The following is a 25,430-nucleotide window of genomic DNA, read 5'->3' as shown; positions in this document are numbered from 1 at the left end:
CACAAGAGAGTCAGGTTTCTTCTTTCTGGAGGAGAGCTTATTTGCATACTTTTATTCCTATGGAGCATTGCTGGAGATAAGTGCCTGATCGGAGGGTATGACCACCGGGCCCTCTTATCTCCAGAACAGGGCCCTGACTGCTTCATGCATTCTCTATGGGAGAGCTGGAGGCACCAGCTTTAAAGGGGTACTCCGGTGGAATTTTTTTTTTTCTTTTCTTAAATCTCGTTTCCCTGTAGATTTTGTGGTAAAATGAGTGATGTCATTAGAGAGGTCCCATATGGCCAGAAAGATAAACAGGTTTGTAAATTACTTTTATTAAAAATTCTTAATCCTTCCAGTACTTAATAGCTGCTGAATACTACAGAGGACATTCTTTTCTTTTTGGAACGCAGAGCTCTCTGCTGACATCTCTGTCAATTTTAGGAATTGTCCAGACATATGCTGCTCTGGACAGTTTCTAAAATGGACAGAGATGTCAGCAGAGAACACTGTGTTCCAAAAACAAAAGAATTTCCTCTGTAGTATTCAGCAGCTAATAAGTACTGGAAGGATTAAGAAATTTTAATAGAAGTAACTTTCAAATCTGTTTAACTTTCTGGCACCAGTAGATTTAAAAAAATAAAAATAGTGTTTTCCACCGGAGTACCCCTTTAATAAACCTCACATGTAGATGCAGTGCACATGGCTATGTGGCTCCCATTTAGGTACATGAGGCCTCTGCTCTATTATCCATATCCCACCAGAACTATATAACAGAACTGGTATAGCGGCACATACAGATCTAGAGATGAGCGGTGCGGTGTCTGTCGTGTAAATGGGGCCTTAATTTGTGCAATTTTACCTTACGCCTATAGACAGAAGTTTGGTAGGTCACATGACTATACTCAAGGCGGTGTTTTCTAAACAGTGTTTTGTCAGCTGCTGCAAAACTAGAACTCAGGAGAGGTGGTGGGGTGACAGGAGTGGTAAAGGAGGGCCGGAGCCTTCAATCAGGGGAGAGGGGGTGACAGGAGTGGTAAAGGAGGGCCGGATCATTCAATCAGTGGAGAGGGGGTGATAAAGGTGAGTTCTATTCTTCAATCGGGGGGGTAACAGGAGTAATAAAGGAGGGCCGGATCATTCAATCAGTGGAGAGGGGGTGACAGGAGTGATAAAGGAGGGCCGGATCATTCAATCAGTGGAGAGGGGGTAACAGGAGTAATAAAGGAGGGCCGGATCATTCAATCAGTGGAGAGGGGGTGACAGGAGTGATAAAGGAGGGCCGGATCATTCAATCAGGGGAGAAGGAGTGATAAAGGCGAGTTCTATTCTTCAATCGGGGGGGTTACAGGAGTAATAAAGGAGGGCCGGATCATTCAATCAGGGGAGAAGGGGGTGACAGGAGGGCCGGATGATTCAATCAGGGGAGAGGGGGTGACAGGAGTGATAAAGGAGGGCCGGATGATTCAATCAGGGGAGAGGGGGTGACAGGAGAGATAAAGGAGGGCCGGATGATTCAATCAGGGGAGAGGGGGTGACAGGAGTGATAAAGGAGGGCCGGATGATTCAATCAGGGGAGAGGGGGTGACAGGAGTGATAAAGGAGGGCCGGATGATTCAATCAGTGGAGAGGGGGTGACAGGAGTGATAAAGGAGGGCCGGATGATTCAATCAGTGGAGAGGGGGTGACAGGAGTGATAAAGGAGGACCGGATGATTCAATCAGTGGAGAGGGGGTGACAGGAGTGAGGGTTTACCACATACACTTTTTCTAGACGCTTGTGAGGGAGGGAAGTAGACACTTTCCCGGGTCCTGGATTTGGCAGCTTAGGTGTTTTTACATTATTTCAGAGCTGCCGGGACATTTTTACTTGCATTTTAGATGCTACGATCAAATTTGATTGCGGTGTCTAAGGGGTTAAAGCCGGGCATCACCGTGATCAGTGATGTCTGGCATTAGAGATGGGACCTGGTGGCAGATAGCGCCAGGACCACCCAACTATGACCCGCGCTCAGCTCCTGATCTTGTGTCATAGAAGGGGGGTGGGACGCTGCTGTCCTCAAGGGGTTAAAGGTTAAATTGCGGAAGGTAGAAGTGATTCTCATGCCTACTGGTAGGGGGTGGAGCTTTGCTCCTAAATAAGTATCTTTGCGCACAAAATAGCGATTTTTGACAAAGGTCGCAAATGATAAATACGTGACCACTGCACGGTCAAAAAGAAAGAGTTCTAAGGGTCGGCAAAAAGAGTGAAACTGTCTAAATCAAAAGACGCATAAAAGTCGCTAAATATGCTGCTTGCGCCTGAACTGCGCCAAAACAGACAAAAAAATGCTCTAAAAGCAATGATAAATCTCCCCCCCCCCCCAAGTGTTTTCCAACCCAGGTGCCTCCAGGTGTTGCAAAACTGCAACTGGCCAAGGCTGTGTGGGCATGCTGGGAGTTGTAGTTTTGCAACAGCTGGAGACACCCGGGTTGGAAAACACTGCTTTGGACTCTGCTGCTTGTCTCAGGCCTGGCTGGAAGCCCAATAAAGTCCTACACTAAAGCTATGGGGCTCCTGTACTAAGTGTTTTGTTGTCTGGGCATACTGGGAGTTGTAGTTTTGCAACAGCTGGAGACACAGCCTAGGAGTATTTGCCACATGTACCTGAAAGTCAAAATATCTATAGGCCCCATTCACCCTAAACATGAAGATATAAAACTAAATGACCCCAAAACGTACATTTGTGTCCTTCCCCGGTCCCTTCCTCCCCAGAATGCATCTCTGCTTTGAAATACATGTACTGGGCGTCCCCCCTGCTCTTCCCGCTCTCGTCGTATTCGCTGTCGGTCCCGGAATCCTCCTCGGCCGTGTCCCAGGTTTCCTTCTTTCCTTCATTGGCTTTGGACCTCCGGCTGCTGGTGATACTGTGAGAGTCGAGCCCGTTGGCCAGGGGGATGGGGGCATTGTCCGCATTGCACAGAGTGTCACTGCTATGGCTTGAGCTGAGGATGTCGCTGTCCACCGAGCTGGTGCTCCGGTCATTATTAATATCAGAGTCCGACCGCTCTTCCGATGGGAAGTTGTTTTCGGGGTCGGCCGGGAGAATCCGGTTCTCCAGATCTCTGTTGTCGGCCGAGCCCGAGGAATCCGCCTCGTTGAGCGGAGAGTCAATGTTTTCGAAGTCGCTGCCCTCCGTGCTCTTACTGCTGTCCCCGTTCCCGCTCTCTTCCTGCTGCTGGAGAGAGAGGGACTTCAGTTTTTCGGTGCTTTCCTCCAATATGGCTTCCACGGATTTGCCGCCGCTGCAAAACTCATCCTGGTGCCCCGGGTTCCCGCATGGCTTTGGGCAGGAGGAGCGGCTGGCTTGAGGCCCCGGCGCGTGTTCAGGTAACGAAACGTACAGTCTGATGGTGTTGGCGTGACGGTCTAGAAGCTTCCACAAGTGCGAATCGGGAAACTGCAGCTGGTGGTCGGTGGAGTCAGAGCTCTCTACAAACACCTGCAACGAAAAGGCCTTGTGAATAAGAACCATCTTTTGTAGTTTGTGCAAAGTCCTTTATTAAAAGGGGTACTCCGGTGGTATCAACTGTTGCCAGGTAGTTAAACAGATTTGTAAATTACTTTTATTAAAAAATCTTTACCCTTCCAGTACTACTTAGCTGCTGTATGATACACAGGAAGTTCTTTTCTTTTTGAATTTCCTTTCTGTCTGGCCACAGTGCTCTTTGCTGACACCTCTGTCCATGTCAGGAACTGTCCAGAGCAGGAAAGTTTTTTCTATGGGGATTTGCTCCTACTCTGGACAGTTCCTGACATGGACAGAGGTGTCAGCAGAGAGCACTGTGAACAGACAGAAAAGAAATTCAAAAAGGAAAAGAACTTCCTGTGGAGCATACAGCAGCTGATAAGTACTGGAAGGATTAAGATTTTTTTTTTAAATAGAAGTAATTTACAAGTCGGTTTAACTTCCTGACAAGTTGATTTTGGAAAAAAATGTTTTCCACTGGAGTACCCCTTTAAAGGAGTACTCTAGTGCCGACTATTCCTTCTCCATTGTGCCCAGAAACAAAAAAAAAAACTTTCACTCACCTTCCTGCGTTCCTCAGTCTTCTTCCTGTGCATGGATCATCACACGGCGCTGAGCGCCGTGTGATGATCCGTGCACAGGAAGAAGATGGGACCGGAGGACAGATCAGCTGTAGCAGCGCTCCGTGGGGAACGCAGGAAGGTGAGGTTAAAGGGGTACTCCCGTGGAAAACTTTTTTTTTTTAATCAACTGGTGCCAGAAAATTAAACAGATTTGTAAATTACTTATATTAAAAAATCTTAATCCTTCCAGTACTTTTTAGGGGCTATACACTACAGAGGAAAGGCTTTATTTTTTAGATTTCTCTGATGTCATGACCACAGTGCTCTCTGCTGACCTCTGCTGTCCATTTTAGGAACTGTCCAGAGCAGGAGAAAATCCCCATAGCAAACATGCTGCTCAGGACAGTTCCTAAAATGGACAGCAGAGGTCAGCAGAGAGCACTGTGGTCATGACATCAGAGAAATCTAAAAAGTAAAGCATTTCCTCTGTAGTATAAAGCCCCCAAAAAGTACTGGAAGGATTAAGATTTTTTAATAGAAGTCATTTACAAATCTGTTTAACTTTCTGGCACCAGTCGATTAAAAATAAATAAATAAAAAATAAAGTTTTCCACGGGAGTACCCCTTTAAGTTTTTTTTTTCAGCCCGGGCATGCTTCTCCTATGTGAGCAGAACAGTCCTATAGACTATATGAGACCGTACTGATCACATAATAGGGTCAGGAGAGAACGCACTAAGTGCACGCTTCTATGTGAGCAGAACAGTCCTATAGACTATATGAGACCGTACTGATCACATGATAGGGTCAGGAGAGAACGCACTAAGTGCACGCTTCTATGTGAGCAGAACAGTCCTATAGACTATATGAGACCGTACTGATCACATGATAGGGTCAGGAGAGAACGCACTAAGTGCACGCTTCTATGTGAGCAGAACAGTCCTATGGACTATATGAGACCGTACTGATCACATGATAGGGTCAGGAGAGAACACACTAAGTGCACGCTTCTATGTGAGCAGAACAGTCCTATGGACTATATGAGACCGTACTGATCACATGATAGGGTCAGGAGAGAACGCACTAAGTGCACGCTTCTTCTATGTGAGCAGAACAGTCCTATAGACTATATGAGACCGTACTGATCACATGATAGAGTCAGGAGAGAACGCACTAAGTGCACGCTTCTATGTGAGCAGAACAGTCCTATAGACTATATGAGACCGTACTGATCACATAATAGGGTCAGGAGAGAACGCACTAAGTGCACGCTTCTATGTGAGCAGAACAGTCCTATAGACTATATGAGACCGTACTGATCACATGATAGGGTCAGGAGAGAACGCACTAAGTGAACGCTTCTATGTGAGCAGAACAGTCCTATAGACTATATGAGACCGTACTGATCACATAATAGGGTCAGGAGAGAACGCACTAAGTGCACGCTTCTATGTGAGCAGAACAGTCCTATAGACTATATGAGACCGTACTGATCACATAATAGGGTCAGGAGAGAACGCACTAAGTGCACGCTTCTATGTGAGCAGAACAGTCCTATAGACTATATGAGACCGTACTGATCACATAATAGGGTCAGGAGAGAACGCACTAAGTGCACGCTTCTATGTGAGCAGAACAGTCCTATAGACTATATGAGACCGTACTGATCACATGATAGGGTCAGGAGAGAACGCACTAAGTGCACGCTTCTATGTGAGCAGAACAGTCCTATAGACTATATGAGACCGTACTGATCACATGATAGGGTCAGGAGAGAACGCACTAAGTGCACGCTTCTCCTATGTGAGCAGAACAGTCCTATAGACTTTATGAGACCGTACTGATCACATGATAGGGTCAGGAGAGAACGCACTAAGTGCAGGCTTCTCCTATGTGAGCAGAACAGTCCTATAGACTATATGAGACCGTACTGATCACATGATAGGGTCAGGAGAGAACGCACTAAGTGCACGCTTCTCCTATGTGAGCAGAACAGTCCTATAGACTATATGAGACCGTACTGATCACATGATAGGGTCAGGAGAGAACGCACTAAGTGCATGCTTCTCCTATGTGAGCAGAACAGTCCTATAGACTATATGAGACCGTACTGATCACATGATAGGGTCAGGAGAGAACGCACTAAGTGCACGCTTCTTCTATGTGAGCAGAACAGTCCTATAGACTATATGAGACCGTACTGATCACATGATAGAGTCAGGAGAGAACGCACTAAGTGCACGCTTCTATGTGAGCAGAACAGTCCTATAGACTATATGAGACCGTACTGATCACATAATAGGGTCAGGAGAGAACGCACTAAGTGCACGCTTCTATGTGAGCAGAACAGTCCTATAGACTATATGAGACCGTACTGATCACATGATAGGGTCAGGAGAGAACGCACTAAGTGCACGCTTCTATGTGAGCAGAACAGTCCTATAGACTATAAGACCGTACTGATCACATGATAGGGTCAGGAGAGAACGCACTAAGTGCACGCTTCTCCTATGTGAGCAGAACAGTCCTATAGACTTTATGAGACCGTACTGATCACATGATAGGGTCAGGAGAGAACGCACTAAGTGCACGCTTCTCCTATGTGAGCAGAACAGTCCTATAGACTATATGACACCGTACTGATCACATGATAGGGTCAGGAGAGAACGCACTAAGTGCACGCTTCTATGTGAGCAGAACAGTCCTATAGACTATATGAGACCGTACTGATCACATGATAGGGTCAGGAGAGAACGCACTAAGTGCACGCTTCTCCTATGTGAGCAGAACAGTCCTATAGACTATATGAGACCGTACTGATCACATGATAGGGTCAGGAGAGAACGCACTAAGTGCACGCTTCTCCTATGTGAGCAGAACAGTCCTATAGACTATATGAGACCGTACTGATCACATGATAGAGTCAGGAGAGAACGCACACTGAGTGCACGCTTCTCCTATGTGAGCAGAACAGTCCCATAGACTATATCAGACCGTACTGATCACATGATAGAGTCAGGAGAGAACGCACTAAGTGCACGCTTCTCCTATGTGAGCAGAACAGTCCTATAGACTATATGAGACCGTACTGATCACATAATAGGATCAGGAGAGAACGCACTAAGTGCACGCTTCTCCTATGTGAGCAGAACAGTCCTATAGACTATATGAGACCGTAATGATCACATGATAGGATAGGGAGAGAACGCACTAAGTGCACGCTTCTCCTATGTGAGCAGAACAGTCCTATAGACTATATGACACCGTACTGATCACATGATAGGGTCAGGAGAGAATGCACTAAGTGCACGCTTCTCCTATGTGAGCAGAACAGTCCTATAGACTATATGAGACCGTACTGATCACATGATAGGGTCAGGAGAGAACGCACTAAGTGCACGCTTCTCCTATGTGAGCAGAACAGTCCTATAGACTATATGAGACCGTAATGATCACATGATAGGATAGGGAGAGAACGCACTAAGTGCACGCTTCTCCTATGTGAGCAGAACAGTCCTATAGACTATATGACACCGTACTGATCACATGATAGGGTCAGGAGAGAATGCACTAAGTGCACGCTTCTCCTATGTGAGCAGAACAGTCCTATAGACTATATGAGACCGTACTGATCACATGATAGGGTCAGGAGAGAACGCACTAAGTGCACGCTTCCCCTATGTGAGCAGAACAGTCCTATAGACTATATGACACCGTACTGATCACATGATAGAGTCAGGAGAGAACGCACTAAGTGCACGCTTCTATGTGAGCAGAACAGTCCTATAGACTATATGAGACCGTACTGATCACATGATAGAGTCAGGAGAGAACGCACTAAGTGCACGCTTCTATGTGAGCAGAACAGTCCTATAGACTATATGAGACCGTACTGATCACATGATAGGGTCGGGAGAGAACGCACTAAGTGCACGCTTCCCCTATGTGAGCAGAACAGTCCTATAGACTATATGACACCGTACTGATCACATGATAGGGTCAGGAGAGAATGCACTAAGTGCACGCTTCTATGTGAGCAGAACAGTCCTATAGACTATATGAGACCGTACTGATCACATGATAGGGTCAGGAGAGAACGCACTAAGTGCACGCTTCTCCTATGTGAGCAGAACAGTCCTATAGACTATATGAGACCGTACTGATCACATGATAGAGTCAGGAGAGAACGCACACTGAGTGCACGCTTCTCCTATGTGAGCAGAACAGTCCCATAGACTATATCAGACCGTACTGATCACATGATAGAGTCAGGAGAGAACGCACTAAGTGCACGCTTCTCCTATGTGAGCAGAACAGTCCTATAGACTATATGAGACCGTAATGATCACATGATAGGATAGGGAGAGAACGCACTAAGTGCACGCTTCTCCTATGTGAGCAGAACAGTCCTATAGACTATATGACACCGTACTGATCACATGATAGGGTCAGGAGAGAATGCACTAAGTGCACGCTTCCCCTATGTGAGCAGAACAGTCCTATAGACTATATGACACCGTACTGATCACATGATAGAGTCAGGAGAGAACGCACTAAGTGCACGCTTCTATGTGAGCAGAACAGTCCTATAGACTATATGAGACCGTACTGATCACATGATAGGGACAGGAGAGAACGCACTAAGTGCACGCTTCTATGTGAGCAGAACAGTCCTATAGACTATATGAGACCGTACTGATCACATGATAGGGTCGGGAGAGAACGCACTAAGTGCACGCTTCCCCTATGTGAGCAGAACAGTCCTATAGACTATATGACACCGTACTGATCACATGATAGGGTCAGGAGAGAATGCACTAAGTGCACGCTTCTATGTGAGCAGAACAGTCCTATAGACTATATGAGACCGTACTGATCACATGATAGGGTCAGGAGAGAACGCACTAAGTGCATGCTTCTATGTGAGCAGAACAGTCCCATAGACTATATGAGACCGTACTGATCACATGATAGGGTCAGGAGAGAACGCACTAAGTGTACGCTTCTATGTGAGCAGAACAGTCCTATAGACTATATGAGACCGTACTGATCAGGTGATAGGGTCGGGAGAGAACGCACTAAGTGCACGCTTCTATGTGAGCAGAACAGTCCTATAGACTATATGAGACCGTACTGATCAGGTGATAGGGTCGAGAGAGAACGCACTAAGTGCACGCTTCTATGTGAGCAGAACAGTCCTATAGACTATATGAGACCGTACTGATCAGGTGATAGGGTCAGGAGAGAACGCACTAAGTGCACGCTTCTCCTATGTGAGCAGAACAGTCCCATAGACTATATCAGACTGTACTGATCACATGATAGGGTCAGGAGAGAACGCATACTGAGTGCACGCTTCTATGTGAACAGAACAGTCCTATAGACTATATGAGACCGTACTGATCACATGATAGGGTCAGGAGAGAACGCACTAAGTGCACGCTTCTCCTATGTGAGCAGAACAGTCCTATAGCCTATATGAGACCGTACTGATCACATGATAGGGTCAGGAGAGAACGCACTAAGTGCACGCTTCTATGTGAGCAGAACAGTCCTATAGACTATATGAGACCGTAATGATCACATGATAGGATAGGGAGAGAACGCACTAAGTGCACGCTTCTATGTGAGCAGAACAGTCCTATAGACTATATGAGACCGTACTGATCACATGACGGAGTTAGGGACTGAAAGAAAAAGGAGGCAACACTCACCTTATTGCTTCTGAAGAACCCCTCGGCCTTCAGCGTCTTGTTGGGCACACTGAGAAGGCGCAGGTCATTGTAACAGCGCTCCAGAACGATCCGCATGTGTTCAGGATGCAGATCTATGCTCTGAAATGAAAAAGAGTCAGAAGGTTTAATACAAAGTAAAATAAGATTACGAAAGTAGTCACGGTGATCTATGGACCTGTGTGTATGAATTAAGTCAGTATTGGGGAGCAGTGTTTCCCAACCAGTGTGCCTCCTGCTGTTGAAATCCCAGCATGCCCGGCAGCCAAAGGCTTTATTGGACTTCCGGCCAGGCCTAGGACAAAGTCAAAGTGCAGAGTGTAAAGCCGTGTTTTCCAACCAGTGTGCATTGGGCTGTAGAAAAACTGCAACTCCCAGCATGCCCGGACAGCCGTTGGCTGTCCGGGCATGCTGGGAGTTGCAGTTTTGCAACAGCTGGAGGCACACTGGTTAGAAACACTGATCTATGCGTATGATGGCCTCTCAACTCTATGTTGAAGGTGTACTCCATTTGAAATCCAGGATATGGGATAAGATTTTAGATCGCGAAGTCCTGCCGATGGCGAACCCGCGATCTCCGGCACGGCAGCTGCGTTATCGGGAACATGGAAGCTTGCAGCTTCCGCGTTCGTGAAGTCACGTCATGCCTCCTCCATTCATGTCTATGGGAGGGGGTGTGCCGGCTGGTACATGGCAGTCACGCCTCCTCACATAGACGTGAATGGAGGGGACGTCCTTTGGGGATGTTTCCAGCGGAGTACCTCTTTAAGACTGGTTGTCAGGGGAGAGTAGGGTCAGGCAAGTGTCCCCATGCAACATACATGTACATGTACAAGTATATTCTGGGATTTTAAGTTTTTCAACAGCTGGAGGCACCCAGATTGGAAAACACTGGATGGAAGGAAAGAGAAAAAATAACTAAAAAGATTACACATGCAAGATTTAAACTCCACCTAACCTTAGATATAAGCTGCTTAAACTCCTGGATGGTCTGACTGAGATAGGCGCGGATGCTGACCGGAGGAGCAATGGTTTCCGTCTTCAGTTCCACCACATACACCTTCACCATCACCTCTGGAGACAAGACAAACATCATAGACTGGTCATGTAATGCAGAAACTCTAATCATAGGGTCGGATATATTCCTGCCTTTTTTTTACTAAAATTTGGGGGTATGGTGCAGATGGGGGCTCCGGCCTTCCCTGGTTGGGACGCACCATTTGAAATAGTAGTATAAACATAGAAATAAATAAAAAAGGCCTTGTTTTAGGATCCCACTCCCATTGGCTTCCAAGCCCCGACAGGCAAAAAGAAGCCTTTACTCCGACGCCATTACCTCCAGGTTTATAAGACTGAAAAACTTGGTCCGGCCGCTTCGTTTCCAGGAGGAGATCAAACATGTAGGAGGACTTGACGCCGCCGAGCAGGAGCCCCATTGGCCGGTCTTCTTCGTCCTCGTACGATCGCTCTAAGTAGTCGTGAAACTCGTCGTATTTCACTAATCGGCAACAGTCAAGGGGAATGACACCTTCCAAATCCATAATCTGTAACACACACGACAAGAGCAGCCATCAGTATGACGTATAATCTATTGCATACAGCCAATAATCTAGCATTTTGGGGCTCGTTCACATCACGTTTTGCCATTTCATGTCACAACCGAGTCAGCATCCCGATATATGCATGACACACAAGTGCAAACTATGATGTGAACGAAGCTTTCCAAGGGCAATATAGCTCCTGACTAGTCGGCAACCACTTAACTTACTTAGTTCTGGCCGGGTACAGCCCCCGCACACCACTGGCCGGGTACAGCCCCCGCACACCACTGGCCGGGTACAGCCCCCGCACACCACTGGCCGGGTACAGCCCCCGCACACCACTGGCCGGGTACAGCCCCCGCACACCACTGGCCGGGTACAGCCCCCGCACACCACTGGCCGGGTACAGCCCCCGCACACCACTGGCCGGGTACAGCCCCCGCACACCACTGGCCGGGTACAGCCCCCGCACACCACTGGCCGGGTACAGCCCCCGCACACCACTGGCCGGGTACAGCCCCCGCACACCACTGGCCGGGTACAGCCCCCGCACACCACTGGCCGGGTACAGCCCCCGCACACCACTGGCCGGGTACAGCCCCCGCACACCACTGGCCGGGTACAGCCCCCGCACACCACTGGCCGGGTATAGTCCGCACAGGCAGGGCATAGTAAGCACTGTACAGGCTGAGTATAGTCCGCACAGGCAGGGCATAGTAAACACTGTACAGGCTGAGTATAGTCCGCACAGGCAGGGCATAGTAAACACTGTACAGGCCGAGTATAGTCCGCACTGTGCGATGGTATCACCAGTGACACAATGACCCTGGACCCGTCCCTCCACCCTCGTCCCCATGCGGTGCACAATACCTTATAGGCGATCTCCACGGCTTCCTTCATGGTCTTGTCCTTGTGAACTTCCAGCTTGTTCTCCATCAGGATTTGTTTGACAGGATGCATGCAGAAAAGCTTCAGCTGGAAGAGAACAGAACTTCATCAGCCGTCCTCCTGCTACTCAATGTCCCACCCTAGAAGACGTCGGTCACTTACTTTACACGTATTGCGCTCAATCTCCCGCTGACGCTTCTCTTCCTCCTCTTGTTCCATCTCTTTATGCACCAGATGTTTTATGTGATCCGGAAATTCTGAGGCCTCAAGAAACTCTGAAGAGTAAATGACATAAGAGACTGAGCCAGGAGGAGGCGCTAATGTGGTCACAAATACATGGGGTCTGGTCAGGAGGAATCCAACAGCTTAGATCCTATAATGTGCTGGATGGGGGCAGTCATGTGACCTCAAATGATCACATGGTACCAGAGGTCATCTACCGAAACTGTGCAAACACTGAACAAGCAGGGAAAGCAGAACTAAGAGGACAGCTCTGGAGTATAATACAGGATAAGTAATGTAATGTATGTACACAGAGACCTCACCAGCAGAATAGTGAGTACAGCTCTGGAGTATAATACAGGATATAACTCAGGATCAGTACAGGATAAGTAATGTAATGTATGTACACAGTGACCTCACCAGCAGAATAGTGAGTGCAGCTCTGGAGTATAATACAGGATATAACTCAGGATCAGTACAGGATAAGTAATGTAATGTATGTACACAGTGACCTCACCAGCAGAATAGTGAGTACAGCTCTGGAGTATAATACAAAATATAGCTCAGGATAAGTAATGTAATGTATGTACACAGTGACCTCACCAGCAGAATAGTGAGTGCAGCTCTGGGGTATAATACAGGATATAACTCAGGATCAGTATAGGATAAGTAATGTAATGTATGTACACAGTGACCTCACCAGCAGAATAGTGAGTACAGCTCTGGAGTATAATACCGGATATAACTCAGGATCAGTACAGGATAAGTAATGTAATGTATGTACACAGTGACCTCACCAGCAGAATAGTGAGTACAGCTCTGGAGTATAATACAGGATATAACTCAGGATCAGTACAGGATAAGTAATGTAATGTATGTACACAGTGACCTCACCAGCAGAATAGTGAGTACAGCTCTGGAGTATAATACAGGATATAACTCAGGATCAGTACAGGATAAGTAATGTAATGTATGTACACAGTGATCCCACCAGCAGAATAGTGAGTACAGCTCTGGGGTATAATACAGGATATAACTCAGGATCAGTACAGGATAAGTAATGTAATGTATGTACACAGTGATCTCACCAGCAGAATAGTGAGTACAGCTCTGGAGTATAATACAGGATATAACTCAGGATCAGTACAGGATAAGTAATGTAATGTATGTACACAGTGATCTCACCAGCAGAATAGTGAGTGCAGCTCTGGAGTATAATACAGGATATATCTCAGGATCAGTACAGGATAAGTAATGTAATGTATGTACACAGTGACCTCACCAGCAGAATAGTGAGTACAGCTCTGGAGTATAATACAGGATATAACTCAGGATCAGTACAGGATAAGTAATGTAATGTATATACACAGCAGAATAGTGAGTACAGCTCTGGGGTATAATACAGGATATAACTCAGGATCAGTACAGGATAAGTAATGTAATGTATATACACAGCAGAATAGTGAGTACAGCTCTGGGGTATAATACAGGATACGGAATGTAATGTATATACACAGTGGCTCCGCTGTTTAGGTAGATCACATCTATATAAGAACCGGCAGAATATTGACTGTAACCTGTTATTCATCTATAATAATTAGTTACTCACTTGAATTTCTGGCCGGGTTCTTCAGACGGTACATTAGCATATATGCATTAGTAGAACTGCAAGGAAAAAAAACCCACTTATAAAATATACATATTTCAGTCTTGGACCATAATGTAATCACTTGTGTCAAGAAAATTAACCCTTCCAAATCCTGTGAAAACCTAAGGTTTCAAGTTTTGTTGAGTTATCAAGCCAGTTCTCAGCATTAAAGGGGTACTCAGCCCCTGGCATCTTATCCCCTATCCAAAGGATAGGGGATAAGATGTTAGTTCGCCGCGGTCCCGTTGCTGGGGACCCCGGGGATCGCCGCTGCGGCACCCCGCCATCATTACTGCACAGAGCGCATTCGCTCTGCACGTAATGACGGGCTATACAGGGGCCGGAGCAGCGCGACATCATGGCTCCGCCCCTCATGACATCACGGCCCGTCCCCTTAATGCAAGTCCATGGCAGGGGGGCGTGATGACCACCACGCCCCCTCCCATAGACTTGTATTGACGGGGGTGGGCTGTGACGTCACGAAAGGCTTCATTGTGAGGCTGAAACGTCGCATTGACTTGATGGGTGAATAAACACACCTTTTTTTGCCATTGGAGTGCCGCTTTTCTTTTTTGGAGGTATATATATACACACACTATAATATTAATATATATATATATATATATATATATATATATATATATATATATATATATATATATATTTATTATTCATATATTTTTAACATAAGCTCATTAAATGACTAAGAAATATATAACACAGGCAGATATTCGCCAAACACTTTCCTGTTGTGTTCCGGGTTCCAGAGGAAATGATAAAGACAGCAAACAGTGCTATAATTATTGTATAACAGCAGGGGGCAGTATAGCAAATACACAACAGGAGATTGATTTTTTTTCTAATTATAATTCTAACCGGAGACGCCCCATGACATAAGACCAATGTTTCTCACCCAGGGTGACACCAGCTGTTGCAAAACTACAACTCCCAGCAATCCCGGTGGTTGTAGTTTTTTCCAAGAGCTGAAGACTTCCTGGACCAGACAATGAAGTGAGGAGACGCAGGTTTGCACCCACCTAGCGAAGGCACTGGAGTAGTATCCGCGGCTTCCTGTAGACCCGCCATAGGTTTTCTTTATATCCTCTGGAGTGATCTGTGAGAATAAAAACATGTCCGCTCATTCCATGAATCAATGTCAGGCGCAATTCAGACGATGTAGAAAACGGATGAGGCATAAATGCGTGCGCACAGAACATCCTGTATATCTAATGTACATAAAAAAAGACATCTGCCAATAGATTACCAGGTCACCTCCTCTATTCTTATATGGCAGACATGACTAAAGGGGTACTCCGGTGAAAACCTTTTTTCTTTTATATCAACTGGTGGCAAAAAGTTAAACATATTTGTAAATTACTTCTATTAAAAAATCTTAATCCTTCCTGTACTTATTAGCTGCTGAATACTACAGAGGAAATTCTTTTCTTTTTGGAATGCTCTCTGATGACATCACGAGCACAGTTCTCTCTGCTGACGTTATTATAATAATAATAACACTTTATTTATTGTTGTCCTTAGTGGGATTTGAACCCAAGTCCCCAGCACTGCAAGGCAGCGGTGCTAACCACTGAGCCACCATGCTGCCCTTAGCATACATCTGCGCTGCATGGTTGCTAAAATGGACAGAGATGTCAGCAGAGAGCACTGTGCTCGTGATGTCATCAGTGTTCCAAAAAGAAAGGAATTTCCTCTGTAGCATTCAGCAGCTAATAAGTACTGGAACGATTAAGATTTTTTAATAGAAGTAATATACAAATAGGTTTAACTTTCTGCCACCAGTTGATTTAAAAGAAAAAAGGTTTTCACCGGAGTACCCCTTTAACTATATTTGATATAGATATTGGGTTATAATTCAGGTTCCTGCCTCCATTATGGATATCCGGTTATTTTTGTCTGGGTGCGGGAGACTTGTCTGTAGAATCCGTCTGCGCAGGACAACATGGGATCTGGGATGGGAAACGTTCACTCCCTACAGCAGTGGTCTCCAACCTGCGGCCCTCCAGATGTTGCAAAACTACAATTCCCAGCATGCCCGGACAGCCAACGGCTGTCCGGGCATGCTGGGAGTTGTAGTTTTGCAACATCTGGAGGTCCGCAGGTTGGAGGCCACTGCCCTACAGTATGATCTGCCATATGTATATCACATCCATACAGTAGCAGTGAAGACTATGCAACGCTATTCTTTCTGTCAGAATGACGGACGCAATGATGGAACATGATAGGCCTCATAAGCCAAGCGGGTCTGTTGGGAACTGCTCTGACCATATCGGGACAGAATTCACATTACAGGTATGAACTACAACTCCCAGCACGCACTCCTCATACCTATATACACCTGGACATGTATTTTGCAGGGGGACACTTGCCCTAACCCTTCTCTCCTCTGACATCCAGAGTCTACAGAGCCGAGAGGTCATCATACACATAGATCAGTGTTTCCTCAACCAGGGTGCCTCCAGCTGTTGCAAATCTACAACTCCCAGCATGCACTCCCCATTCCAAAATACAGTAGCACATGTATTCTGCAGGGGGACACTTGCCCTAACCCTCCTCTCCTCTGACTTCCAGAGTCAACAAAGAGTCGAAAGGCCATCGTACACATAGATCAGTGTTTCCCCAAACCGGGTGCCTCCAGCTGTTGCAAAACTGGTGTCCAGGCATTCTTTGCTACAGCTGGACGCACCTTGAGTGGATAACACTGATCTAGGTGTACAATGGCCTCTTAACTCTGTCGACTCTAAATGTCAGAGGAGAGAAGGGTCGGACAAGTGTCCATCTGCAGAATACATGTGCTAGTTTATGGGGGGGGGGGGGGGGGGGGCGGGGGGGATAAGTTTTCGTTTTTCAGCAGCCGGAGGCAGCATGGGTAGGAAACACTGGTCTAAGTATTAAACAGCATTAAAGGGGTGTTCCAGAAAAAAAATTATTATTACTATTATTATTTTTATTATTATTTACACAACAGAGTAGATTTCTTAAAGGGATTATCCAGGAAAAACCTTTTTTTTATATCAACTGGCTCCAGAAAGTTAAACAGATTTGTAAATTACTTCCAATAAAAAATCTTAATCCTTCCAATAATTATCAGCTGCTGTAGTTGAGTTGTTGTTTTCTGTCTGACAACAGTGCTCTCTGCTGACATCTCTGCTTGTCTCGGGAACTGCACAGAGCAGAAGAGGTTTGCTATGGGGATTTGCTTCTACTCTGCACAGTTCCCGAGACAGGTGTCATCAGAGAGCACTTAGGACAGAAAAGAACAACTCAACTTCAGCAGCTCATAAGTACTGAAAGTATTAGGATTTTTTTATTTTATAGAAGTAATTTACTAATCTGTTTAACTTTCTGGAGCCAGTTAAAGTTTTTTCCTGGATAACCCCTTTAAGAAATGTACCCTGTTGTGTGAATAATAATTATGATTAGAGATGAGCAAACTTACAGTAAATTCGATTCGTCACAAACTTCTCGGCTCGGCAGTTGGACTTTTCCTGCATAAATTAGTTCAGATTTCAGGTGCTCCCGTGGGCTGGAAAAGGTGGATACAGTCCTAGGAGACTCTTTTCTAGGACTGAATCCACCTTTTCCAGCCCACCGGAGCACCGGAAAGCTGAACTAATTTATGCAGGAAAAGCCATCAACTGCCGAGCCGAGAAGTTCATGACGAATCGAATTTACTGTAAGTTTGTTCATCTCTAATTATGATTAATAATTAATATGTGATTATATTATTATTTATATTATATAATAATAATACAAATTATTATTATGATTAATAAATATTTTATTATATTCATTTTATTATAGTATTATTAATAATAATAATAATAATAATAATAATAAGAAGAAGAAGAAGAAATAAATCAATATTATTTTGCTGTAATCACGGTATATTCCAAAACCTCACCCGACTGACATGCTGATCATTGAAGCTATACCACTGGTCATCAGCGAAAGACTTGATACAGGCATAGTAATGTCCGCCGGCAGCGCTGCCTGAATGGACCATCACAGAGAAGAGTTCATACAAAGAATTCTAGAGGAAATAAAAAGTTAATTAATAAAAAATAAATAAAACAAAAACATTTCCTGCAAGTTTTCTTTGCTCAGTGGCGCGGCTGTCATCCCAGTCCTCGCCGCCTGTCAGCTCGCATTTACCTTTTCCGATGATTTGTTTGGCTTGTCAACGCTGTTGCTGCTTTCGAGACAAATCCCTTCATCCAGGGCGTCATCCGTGCAGAAATCATTGCTCATCTGGTCGCTGTGACAGCTCCCCTCGTTCTCTGCCCCGCTGTCCGTACAGCTCTCCGTCTGAGGGGACTTCTTGAGGAGATAAAACAAGACAAAGGCAGCGATAAACGTTACTGGCGGCTCTCGTCTAGTCAGGCGTGGGGGTGCTCCTACGCATCACAATGTGAGGAGCTGTGCATTACACATTCTAGACCAGTGTTTCCCAACCCGGGTGCCTTCAGCTGTTGCAAAACTACAACTCCCAGCATGCCCAGACAGCCAAAGGCTGTCCGGGCACGCTGGGAGTTATAGTTTTAAAACAGCTGGAGGCACACTGGTTGGGAAATACTGATCTAATGCATGCACTCATTAAAGGGGTACTCCGGTGGAAATTTTTTATTTATTTATTTATATTTTTTTTAAATCAACTGGTGCCGAAAAGTTAAACAGATTTGTATGTTACTTCTATTAAAAAAATCTTAATCCTTCCAGTACTTATCAGCTGCTGTATGATTCACAGGAAGTGCTTTTCTTTTTGAATTTCCTTTCTGCCTGACCACAGTGCTCTCTGCTGACACCTCTGTCCATTTTAGGAACTGTCCAGAGTAGGAGCAAATCCCCATAGAAAAGACCAATGTTTCCCAAATGAGTGTGCCTTCAGCTGTTGCAAAACTACAACTCCCAGCATGCCCAGACAGCCTTTGGCTGTCCAGGTATGCTGGGAGTTGTAGTTTTACAACAGCTGGAGGCACACTCATTTGGGAAAAACTGGTCTAAGTGTACGATGGCCTCTTGACTCTCTGTTGACTCTGGTTGACAGAGGAGAGAAGAGTCGGGCAAGTTTCCCCCTGCAGAATACATGTACAAGTGTATACGGGGATGGGGAGTACATGCTGGGAGTTGTAGTTTTGCAACAGCTGGAGGCACACTGGTTGGTAAACACTGATCTATGTGTATGATAGCCTCTCGACTCTCTTTTGACTCCGGATGTCAGAGGAGAGAAGGGTCGGACAAGTATCCCCTTGCAGAATACATGTGCTAGTGTATGAGGGGTCGTTGCACATTTCCCAGAATTCCTCTACTGCAGTGTTTCCCAACCAGAGGCCTCCAGTTGTTTCAAAACTACAACTCTCGGCATGCTGGGAGTTGTAATCTTGTAACTGCTGGAGGGACCCTGGTTGGGAAACACTGTGCTGGACAATAGTCTGTGCATCAACAGCGCCAGAAAAAAATAGAGTCAGTCCCTACTGATATTGTTACAGGTATCCAGCAGATCAGAGGTTAAACGCTATAGCAACCTAGTATACATTTTGGATATGTTTTACCTGCACAGATACATTATAACAAACTAGGAATGAGGTTTGCCGCTATATAGACATGATACAGTAGCAAACCCTCATCTGCGATTAGTCTTTAGGGCACATTCACACGTGCAGAGTTTTGTGTCATTTTTTTATGCAGCAGATTTTATTACCCATTGGGTTGCTGGAGGCACACAGGTTTGTAAACACTGATCTATGTGTACGATGGCCTTGCAACTCTGTTGACTCTGGATGTCAGAGGAGAGAAGGGTTGGGCAAGTGTCCCCCTGCAGAATACACGTACTAGTGTATATGAGGAGAGATCTCTGTTGGCTGTCCGGGCATGCTGGGAATTGTAGTCTATGCGACAGCTGAAGGCACACTGGTTGGGAAACACTGATCTGTGTGTACGATGGCCTCTCTGTTGACTCTGGATGTCAGAGGAGACAAGGGTTGGGCAAGTATCTCCCTGCAAAATACATGTGCTAGTGTATGCAGGGATGTGGCCACCTTCCTAAATGCAAGTCTATGGGAAGGGATGTGATGGCCGTCACACCCCCTTCAATAGACTTGCACTGAGGGGGCATGGCCCAACGTCACAAGGGGGCATGGCCGACCCACACAGCGCACACACAGCGTTTGGAACTAGATGTTCCATCCCTGGCCAATGGAGTACCCGTTTAAGTGAATCCTTTTGCTAAAGCCTACATAAAGCGTCTGCCAATTCCCTTATACGTCAAATGTAAAATTACGACACGGAACCGAAACGCACCTCGTCCTCCACATCGATGAAAGGACTCATGTCCAGCTCTTCGGGGAAGGTCATACGGTCGTTCAGCTTGATGCGGTGCATGCTGGTGTAATCGAAGTCGAATCTCTTCAGCTGCAGAGTCAGGAGGTAAGGAAAGTGCAAAAACCGCAGCCCCTGCAGAGGGAAGACCACTTATGAGATCTACGTAGGCAACAAATACAGCTTTAAAGGGATACTCCGGGGGAAAGCTTTTTATTTTAAAATCAACTGGTGCCAGAAAGTTAAACAGATTTGTAAATTACTTCTATTAAAAAATCTTAATTCTTCCAGTACTTATTAGCAGCTGAATACTACAGAGGAAATTATTTTCTTCTTAAAATGGACAGAGATGTCAGCAGAGAGCACTGTGTTCCAAGAACTGTCCAGAGTAGGAGAAAATCCCCATAGCAAACATATGCTGCTCTGGACAGTTCCTAAAATGGACTGAGATGTCAGCAGAGAGCACTGTGCTCGTGATGTCAGCAGAGAGCTCTGTGTTCCAAAAAGAAAAGAACTTCCTCTGTAGTATTCCGCAGCTAATAAGTACTGTAAGGATTAAGATTTTATTTATATTTTTTTATAGAAGAATTTACATATCTGTTTAACTTTCTGGCACCAGTTAATAAATAAAAAAAATGTAAATAAAAAAAGTTTTCCACCGGAGTACCCCTTTAAGGGTAAGGTCACATACCTCATGACTGACCCTAGTGTGAGCCTCCTGCTGCGCCTGTGTGTCCTGCGTTGTCTGCTCATAGCAGCAATCCCCCACTGCGAGCAGACAGACAGGTATCTGCGAGTCGCACGCACAGTGCATTCACAGACATCACAGCCGCTCTCAGCCTGGCTCAGGAAGCATGGGGGAGCGGCAGCGATGTCTGAGTGTGCTGCGCATGTCTGCAGATTGTGTCTGCTCGTAGCGGCGGATTGCTGCCATGAGCAGACAACGCAGGGCACAGCAGGGGGCTCATTCTGGTGACTGTTATAAGCGCATGTGTTACCCTTCTCTATTGGAAATTCCGGACTCCTCACCTTCCTGGCGTCGCATTTCTTCTTGCAGCGCTCACAGAAGTATTGGTTAGGACCGTCCAGTGTCTCGGGCTGAATGAAGGCGTGCAATGCTTCTTCCTAGTATTGATGACAAAAAAAAAATTCAGACCAAGACTTACAGCCACGTTCCCAAATCTGTGCCTTTCCATCTGCTGCAAAACGACACAAAGACTGAACGATTTTTTTAAATCTGAAAAGTTTTTCTAAATGTATCATCTGTGAAAACCATGCGGCCAATACTGCATTGCACAAACGCCGCGATTTACAGTTCATGACACACATGATGACTGGCCATATGGCACACTAATACAGTGTGGGAACCGAGCCTTGGAAAAGTGGAAAGGGTTTAAAAAGGTACTCGGACCCAGGTACTCGGACCCAGCAAACAACCCCCTACCCACCCGCGAACTGCAATCTGCACAATAGTGCCTGAATCTCCCTGTGCACAGAGCATGGGGTCGACACATCCTTCCCACGAACCATCTATGGGAGTGCCCAAGGTACCCGAGCACTATACTCCATAGAGAATGCATCGAGGGGACGTGTCGACCCCACACTCCGTGAACTGACGGATTTGGGCATCGTTGTGGAGATCCCGGTCGAACGCTGGAGTACCCCAATAAACAATTTTTCTAAGGCTGTATTAGTTTTTATTGGAGCAGTGTTTTCCAACCAGGGTGCCTCCTGCTGTTGCAAAACTACAAAGGTATAGCTGGGAGTTGTAGCCTTGCAACAGCTGGAGGCACCCTGGTTGGAACACAGGGATATATGTGTATCATGGCCTCTCGAGACTCTGCTGACTCTGGATGTCAGAGGAGAGAAGGGTTGGGCAAGTGTCCTCCTGCAGAATACATGTGCTAGTGTATATGGGGATGGGGAGTGCATGCTTGGAGTTGTAGTTTTGCAACAGCTGGAGGCACCCTGGTTAGGAAACACATCTATGTGTGCGTTGTACTCAAGACTCGCTGTTGACTCTGGATGTCAGAGGAGAGAAGGGTTGGGCAAGTGTTCCCCTGCAGAATAAATGTGCTAGTGTATGCGAGGTCGTTGCACATTTCCCAGCATTCCTCTACTGCAATGTTTCCCAACCAGGGTGCCTCCAGCTGTTGCAAAACTGCATCTCCTAGCATGCCCGGACAGCCGTTGGCTGTCCGGGCATGCTAGGAGTTGCAGTTTTGCAAAAGTTGGAGGCACCCTGGTTGGGTTACATTGTATTGGAGGAGAATGTCTTAATATCTTTTTTTTCTCAGATTAATTTTAAAATGCTACAAGTAAATACGGTCTAAAATTCTAACTGAACAAACTGCATGAGGGAAAACTGTAAAATATGTCTATTACCCAACCTGTTTCCTCTATGGGCAGAACCGACCCGTTTAAAACAGCAGGATAGACACGAAGAAAACAAAATCTTGGCAAAAATATAAACAAACTAAACAAATAAAAATAATGAAACCCAAACTCCTTCAGCAAATAAAAGCCTTAGTCCCTGTTCACCCTGGTAGGGACACACACCGCGTATTTGAGTACCAGCCAATTTTATGGGAGTAAAAATAAACACCCATAGATTTTGCTACCACTGAGATACGCGTGTGAGTCAGATACGCGTGTGCGTCAGATACGCGTGTGCATCAGATACGCAGCATATACACTGTGTGTGACCCTACCCATCAGCACCCGGGTTGCTGGCAGGGCCCATTTGCTTTATAAGTCTATTACTGAGCCATAGCAGACCATAGAATATGCTATTGCGGATATACGCACCACGCTGCCAAAGGCCGTGCTGGAGCCATAAGGTCTGATGACAAGTGGGATATCCAGGAAAGTGTCGATGCGCCAGCTCTCGTAGCCGCACTCCAGGCACCGGACGTAGTCCTTCAGCTTGCCTTGGTAGAGCTGATTGATTAGGTCGGCCTGCCGTAAAAACACAACGCAGAGGATTAAAAAAGGGCTTTTCCACCCATCCATATCCTGCACGGCTCAGGCCCAGACACATACCTGCTCCGTCTGCTTCCACTTCTGTTCCAGTGCATCAAACATGACCCTGCACAGCTCCTGTACGTCGTGCTGCTGCCATGCTGCCAAGATAGAGGACACACATTGATTACTGAACACAACATCTGACATCCACCAGGGAGGATGAAGTAGAGGTTTGTGACACCCTTCTGCTCTGCAATGTCTGATTGTAATGTAAATTCTAGGGTAAAAAATTTGGCCTAGGAATCACAAGCTTTATAGCCCCATTACGTAAATTCAATTGTGCCCCAGTTTTGCAGTTTCTAAATAACCTTAAATAGGCTCTCTGCCCCTAGACTCCCCTATCCAAAAGGATCCAAAAGGATAGGGGATAAGAGGTCTGATCGCAGGGGATTCGGTCGCGTTCTGAACGTGGAAGCTCAGACTTTCCGTGTTTGTGACGTCACATGACCCCATTCATGTCTATAGGATGAGGCATGACACCTCCTCCTCCCACAGACATGAATGGGGGGGGGTGTGACGGATGCTGTGCTGCAGATCACAAGGAGTCCAAGCGGCGATACCCCTCTGCAATTAGACATCTTATGCCCTATCCTTTGTAAAGAGGATAAGATGTCTAGGGGTGGAGAACCACTTTAAAGTCAACCATTTTCGGCCACGTAATGCACTGAGCAGAACTTGCTGTTACCTTCACTGCTGTCCCAGCCAAAGCTCCTGGTCACGTCCGTCGTTTCGATCGCCCTCTTCTTACTGGTTTGCAGTAAGACAAATAATCTCTGCAACTGGTACGGGATGCTGGTGACCGGATCTTCTTCTGCCTCCTCAAACGCCCACCTGAAATAATAACATTTGGTCATTTTTACATTACAAACCAAACCAACCAACAAACAAAGTCTCTGACTAATTAAAAAAAAAAGTGTAACTTTCATTTTTGTTTTATTCTGTTGGGGACCTTCACCAATCTGGTAGAAAAGCTTGCAGTGATCTCAGTGCTGTAGACCTTATTATTAGTCAGAGAAAATGGATGGAGATCCATCCCTCCTTGTACTCTTGATTGGTATGGGTCTCCGCACTTAGACCCGACCTATCAATACTACAAAGAACGTGTCAAAAGTAAAATCTAAATAATAAAAAATAAATAGGTACAAAAAAAAAAGAAATAATCACCTTACGGTGCATTCCCATTACATTTCGGAGATCTGGCTGCCGGATCAGGCTGGGAAATTTCAAACTCGGGTGCTCCCGTATCCCGGTGTTGGATCGGTTTCATTTAAATGTGCCGACCGAAGTCAGACAGTGACCCCCGTCAGCTCATTTTTGCCCCTATTCCAGTTTTGTGGCCTGACTGAAAACCACGGCATATATTTATTAATAAATAAAAGTTGTAATTTTGGAAAGTACTTTTTTTGTTCATTGTTCAGGCTAAAGTGATGTGATCCTTTTATAGGTTGGGTCATTCCATGCAGCGATAGCAAATATGTATAGAAATATTTTTTTTATTATTATTATGGAGTGAATGTGTATTTAATTTAATTTATTATTTCCATTAATTGTTTTTTTCTTCCTTTTACTGTATTTACTGTACCAAACTGTAGCGATGTGTTAATCGAAACAAACAGTATAATGCAGTGTAATATGTCTGTTACACGGCGGAAATAACAAGCAGTATACGGTGCAAAAATTCCACTCAGAAATTCCGTTGCAGCAAAGTCCCATTGTTTTCAATGGAAAACTACTGCACCGTGCACGAGGCGGAATTTCCCCGGCACAAAAACCTGCCACAGAAATTCAGATTTCAGACTCCGCAGAAAGAACTGTAATGTCCATTCTTTCTGTGGAATTGGCATTGCCGTCTAAAGAGAAGGTGATTTTTCAGAGCGGCCCTGGTGCCGCCATGTTCTGTGGACATAGCCTAACCAATCAGATTCCACTTTAGGCAGAGTTTGATCTGCTCCCGTAGTCCGGACACTAAAGGCCTTTGTGTGGACTCA

The 25,430-nt window shown here is 45.7% G+C and overlaps 1 protein-coding gene across 2 annotated transcripts in view; it reads right to left on the bottom strand.

The window, feature by feature from the left end:
* USP47 (ubiquitin specific peptidase 47) overlaps positions 1 to 25,430 on the bottom strand; it is a 99,008-nt gene that overhangs the window by 24,799 nt on the left and 48,779 nt on the right. Inside the window, exons 6-20 of one of the 2 annotated variants that reach the window (XM_056527981.1) lie at positions 24,128 to 24,273; positions 23,461 to 23,540; positions 23,227 to 23,376; positions 21,448 to 21,543; positions 20,401 to 20,553; positions 18,256 to 18,417; positions 18,005 to 18,133; positions 15,120 to 15,196; positions 14,044 to 14,099; positions 12,375 to 12,487; positions 12,195 to 12,299; positions 11,120 to 11,327; positions 10,742 to 10,857; positions 9,766 to 9,885; positions 2,704 to 3,463 (exon numbers count right to left, since the gene is read on the bottom strand). In XM_056527981.1, coding sequence (XP_056383956.1) covers positions 2,704 to 3,463; positions 9,766 to 9,885; positions 10,742 to 10,857; positions 11,120 to 11,327; positions 12,195 to 12,299; positions 12,375 to 12,487; positions 14,044 to 14,099; positions 15,120 to 15,196; positions 18,005 to 18,133; positions 18,256 to 18,417; positions 20,401 to 20,553; positions 21,448 to 21,543; positions 23,227 to 23,376; positions 23,461 to 23,540; positions 24,128 to 24,273 — 2,471 coding nt within the window. Of the gene's footprint in view, positions 1 to 2,703; positions 3,464 to 9,765; positions 9,886 to 10,741; positions 10,858 to 11,119; positions 11,328 to 12,194; positions 12,300 to 12,374; positions 12,488 to 14,043; positions 14,100 to 15,119; positions 15,197 to 18,004; positions 18,134 to 18,255; positions 18,421 to 20,400; positions 20,554 to 21,447; positions 21,544 to 23,226; positions 23,377 to 23,460; positions 23,541 to 24,127; positions 24,274 to 25,430 lie in introns of both variants that reach the window. The other variant, XM_056527980.1, reaches the window with a different exon arrangement.

The sequence above is a fragment of the Hyla sarda genome, chromosome 6 (assembly GCF_029499605.1).
Source record: "Hyla sarda isolate aHylSar1 chromosome 6, aHylSar1.hap1, whole genome shotgun sequence".
Taxonomy (NCBI): domain Eukaryota; kingdom Metazoa; phylum Chordata; class Amphibia; order Anura; family Hylidae; genus Hyla; species Hyla sarda.
This window is presented reverse-complemented; position numbering and strand designations above follow the sequence as displayed.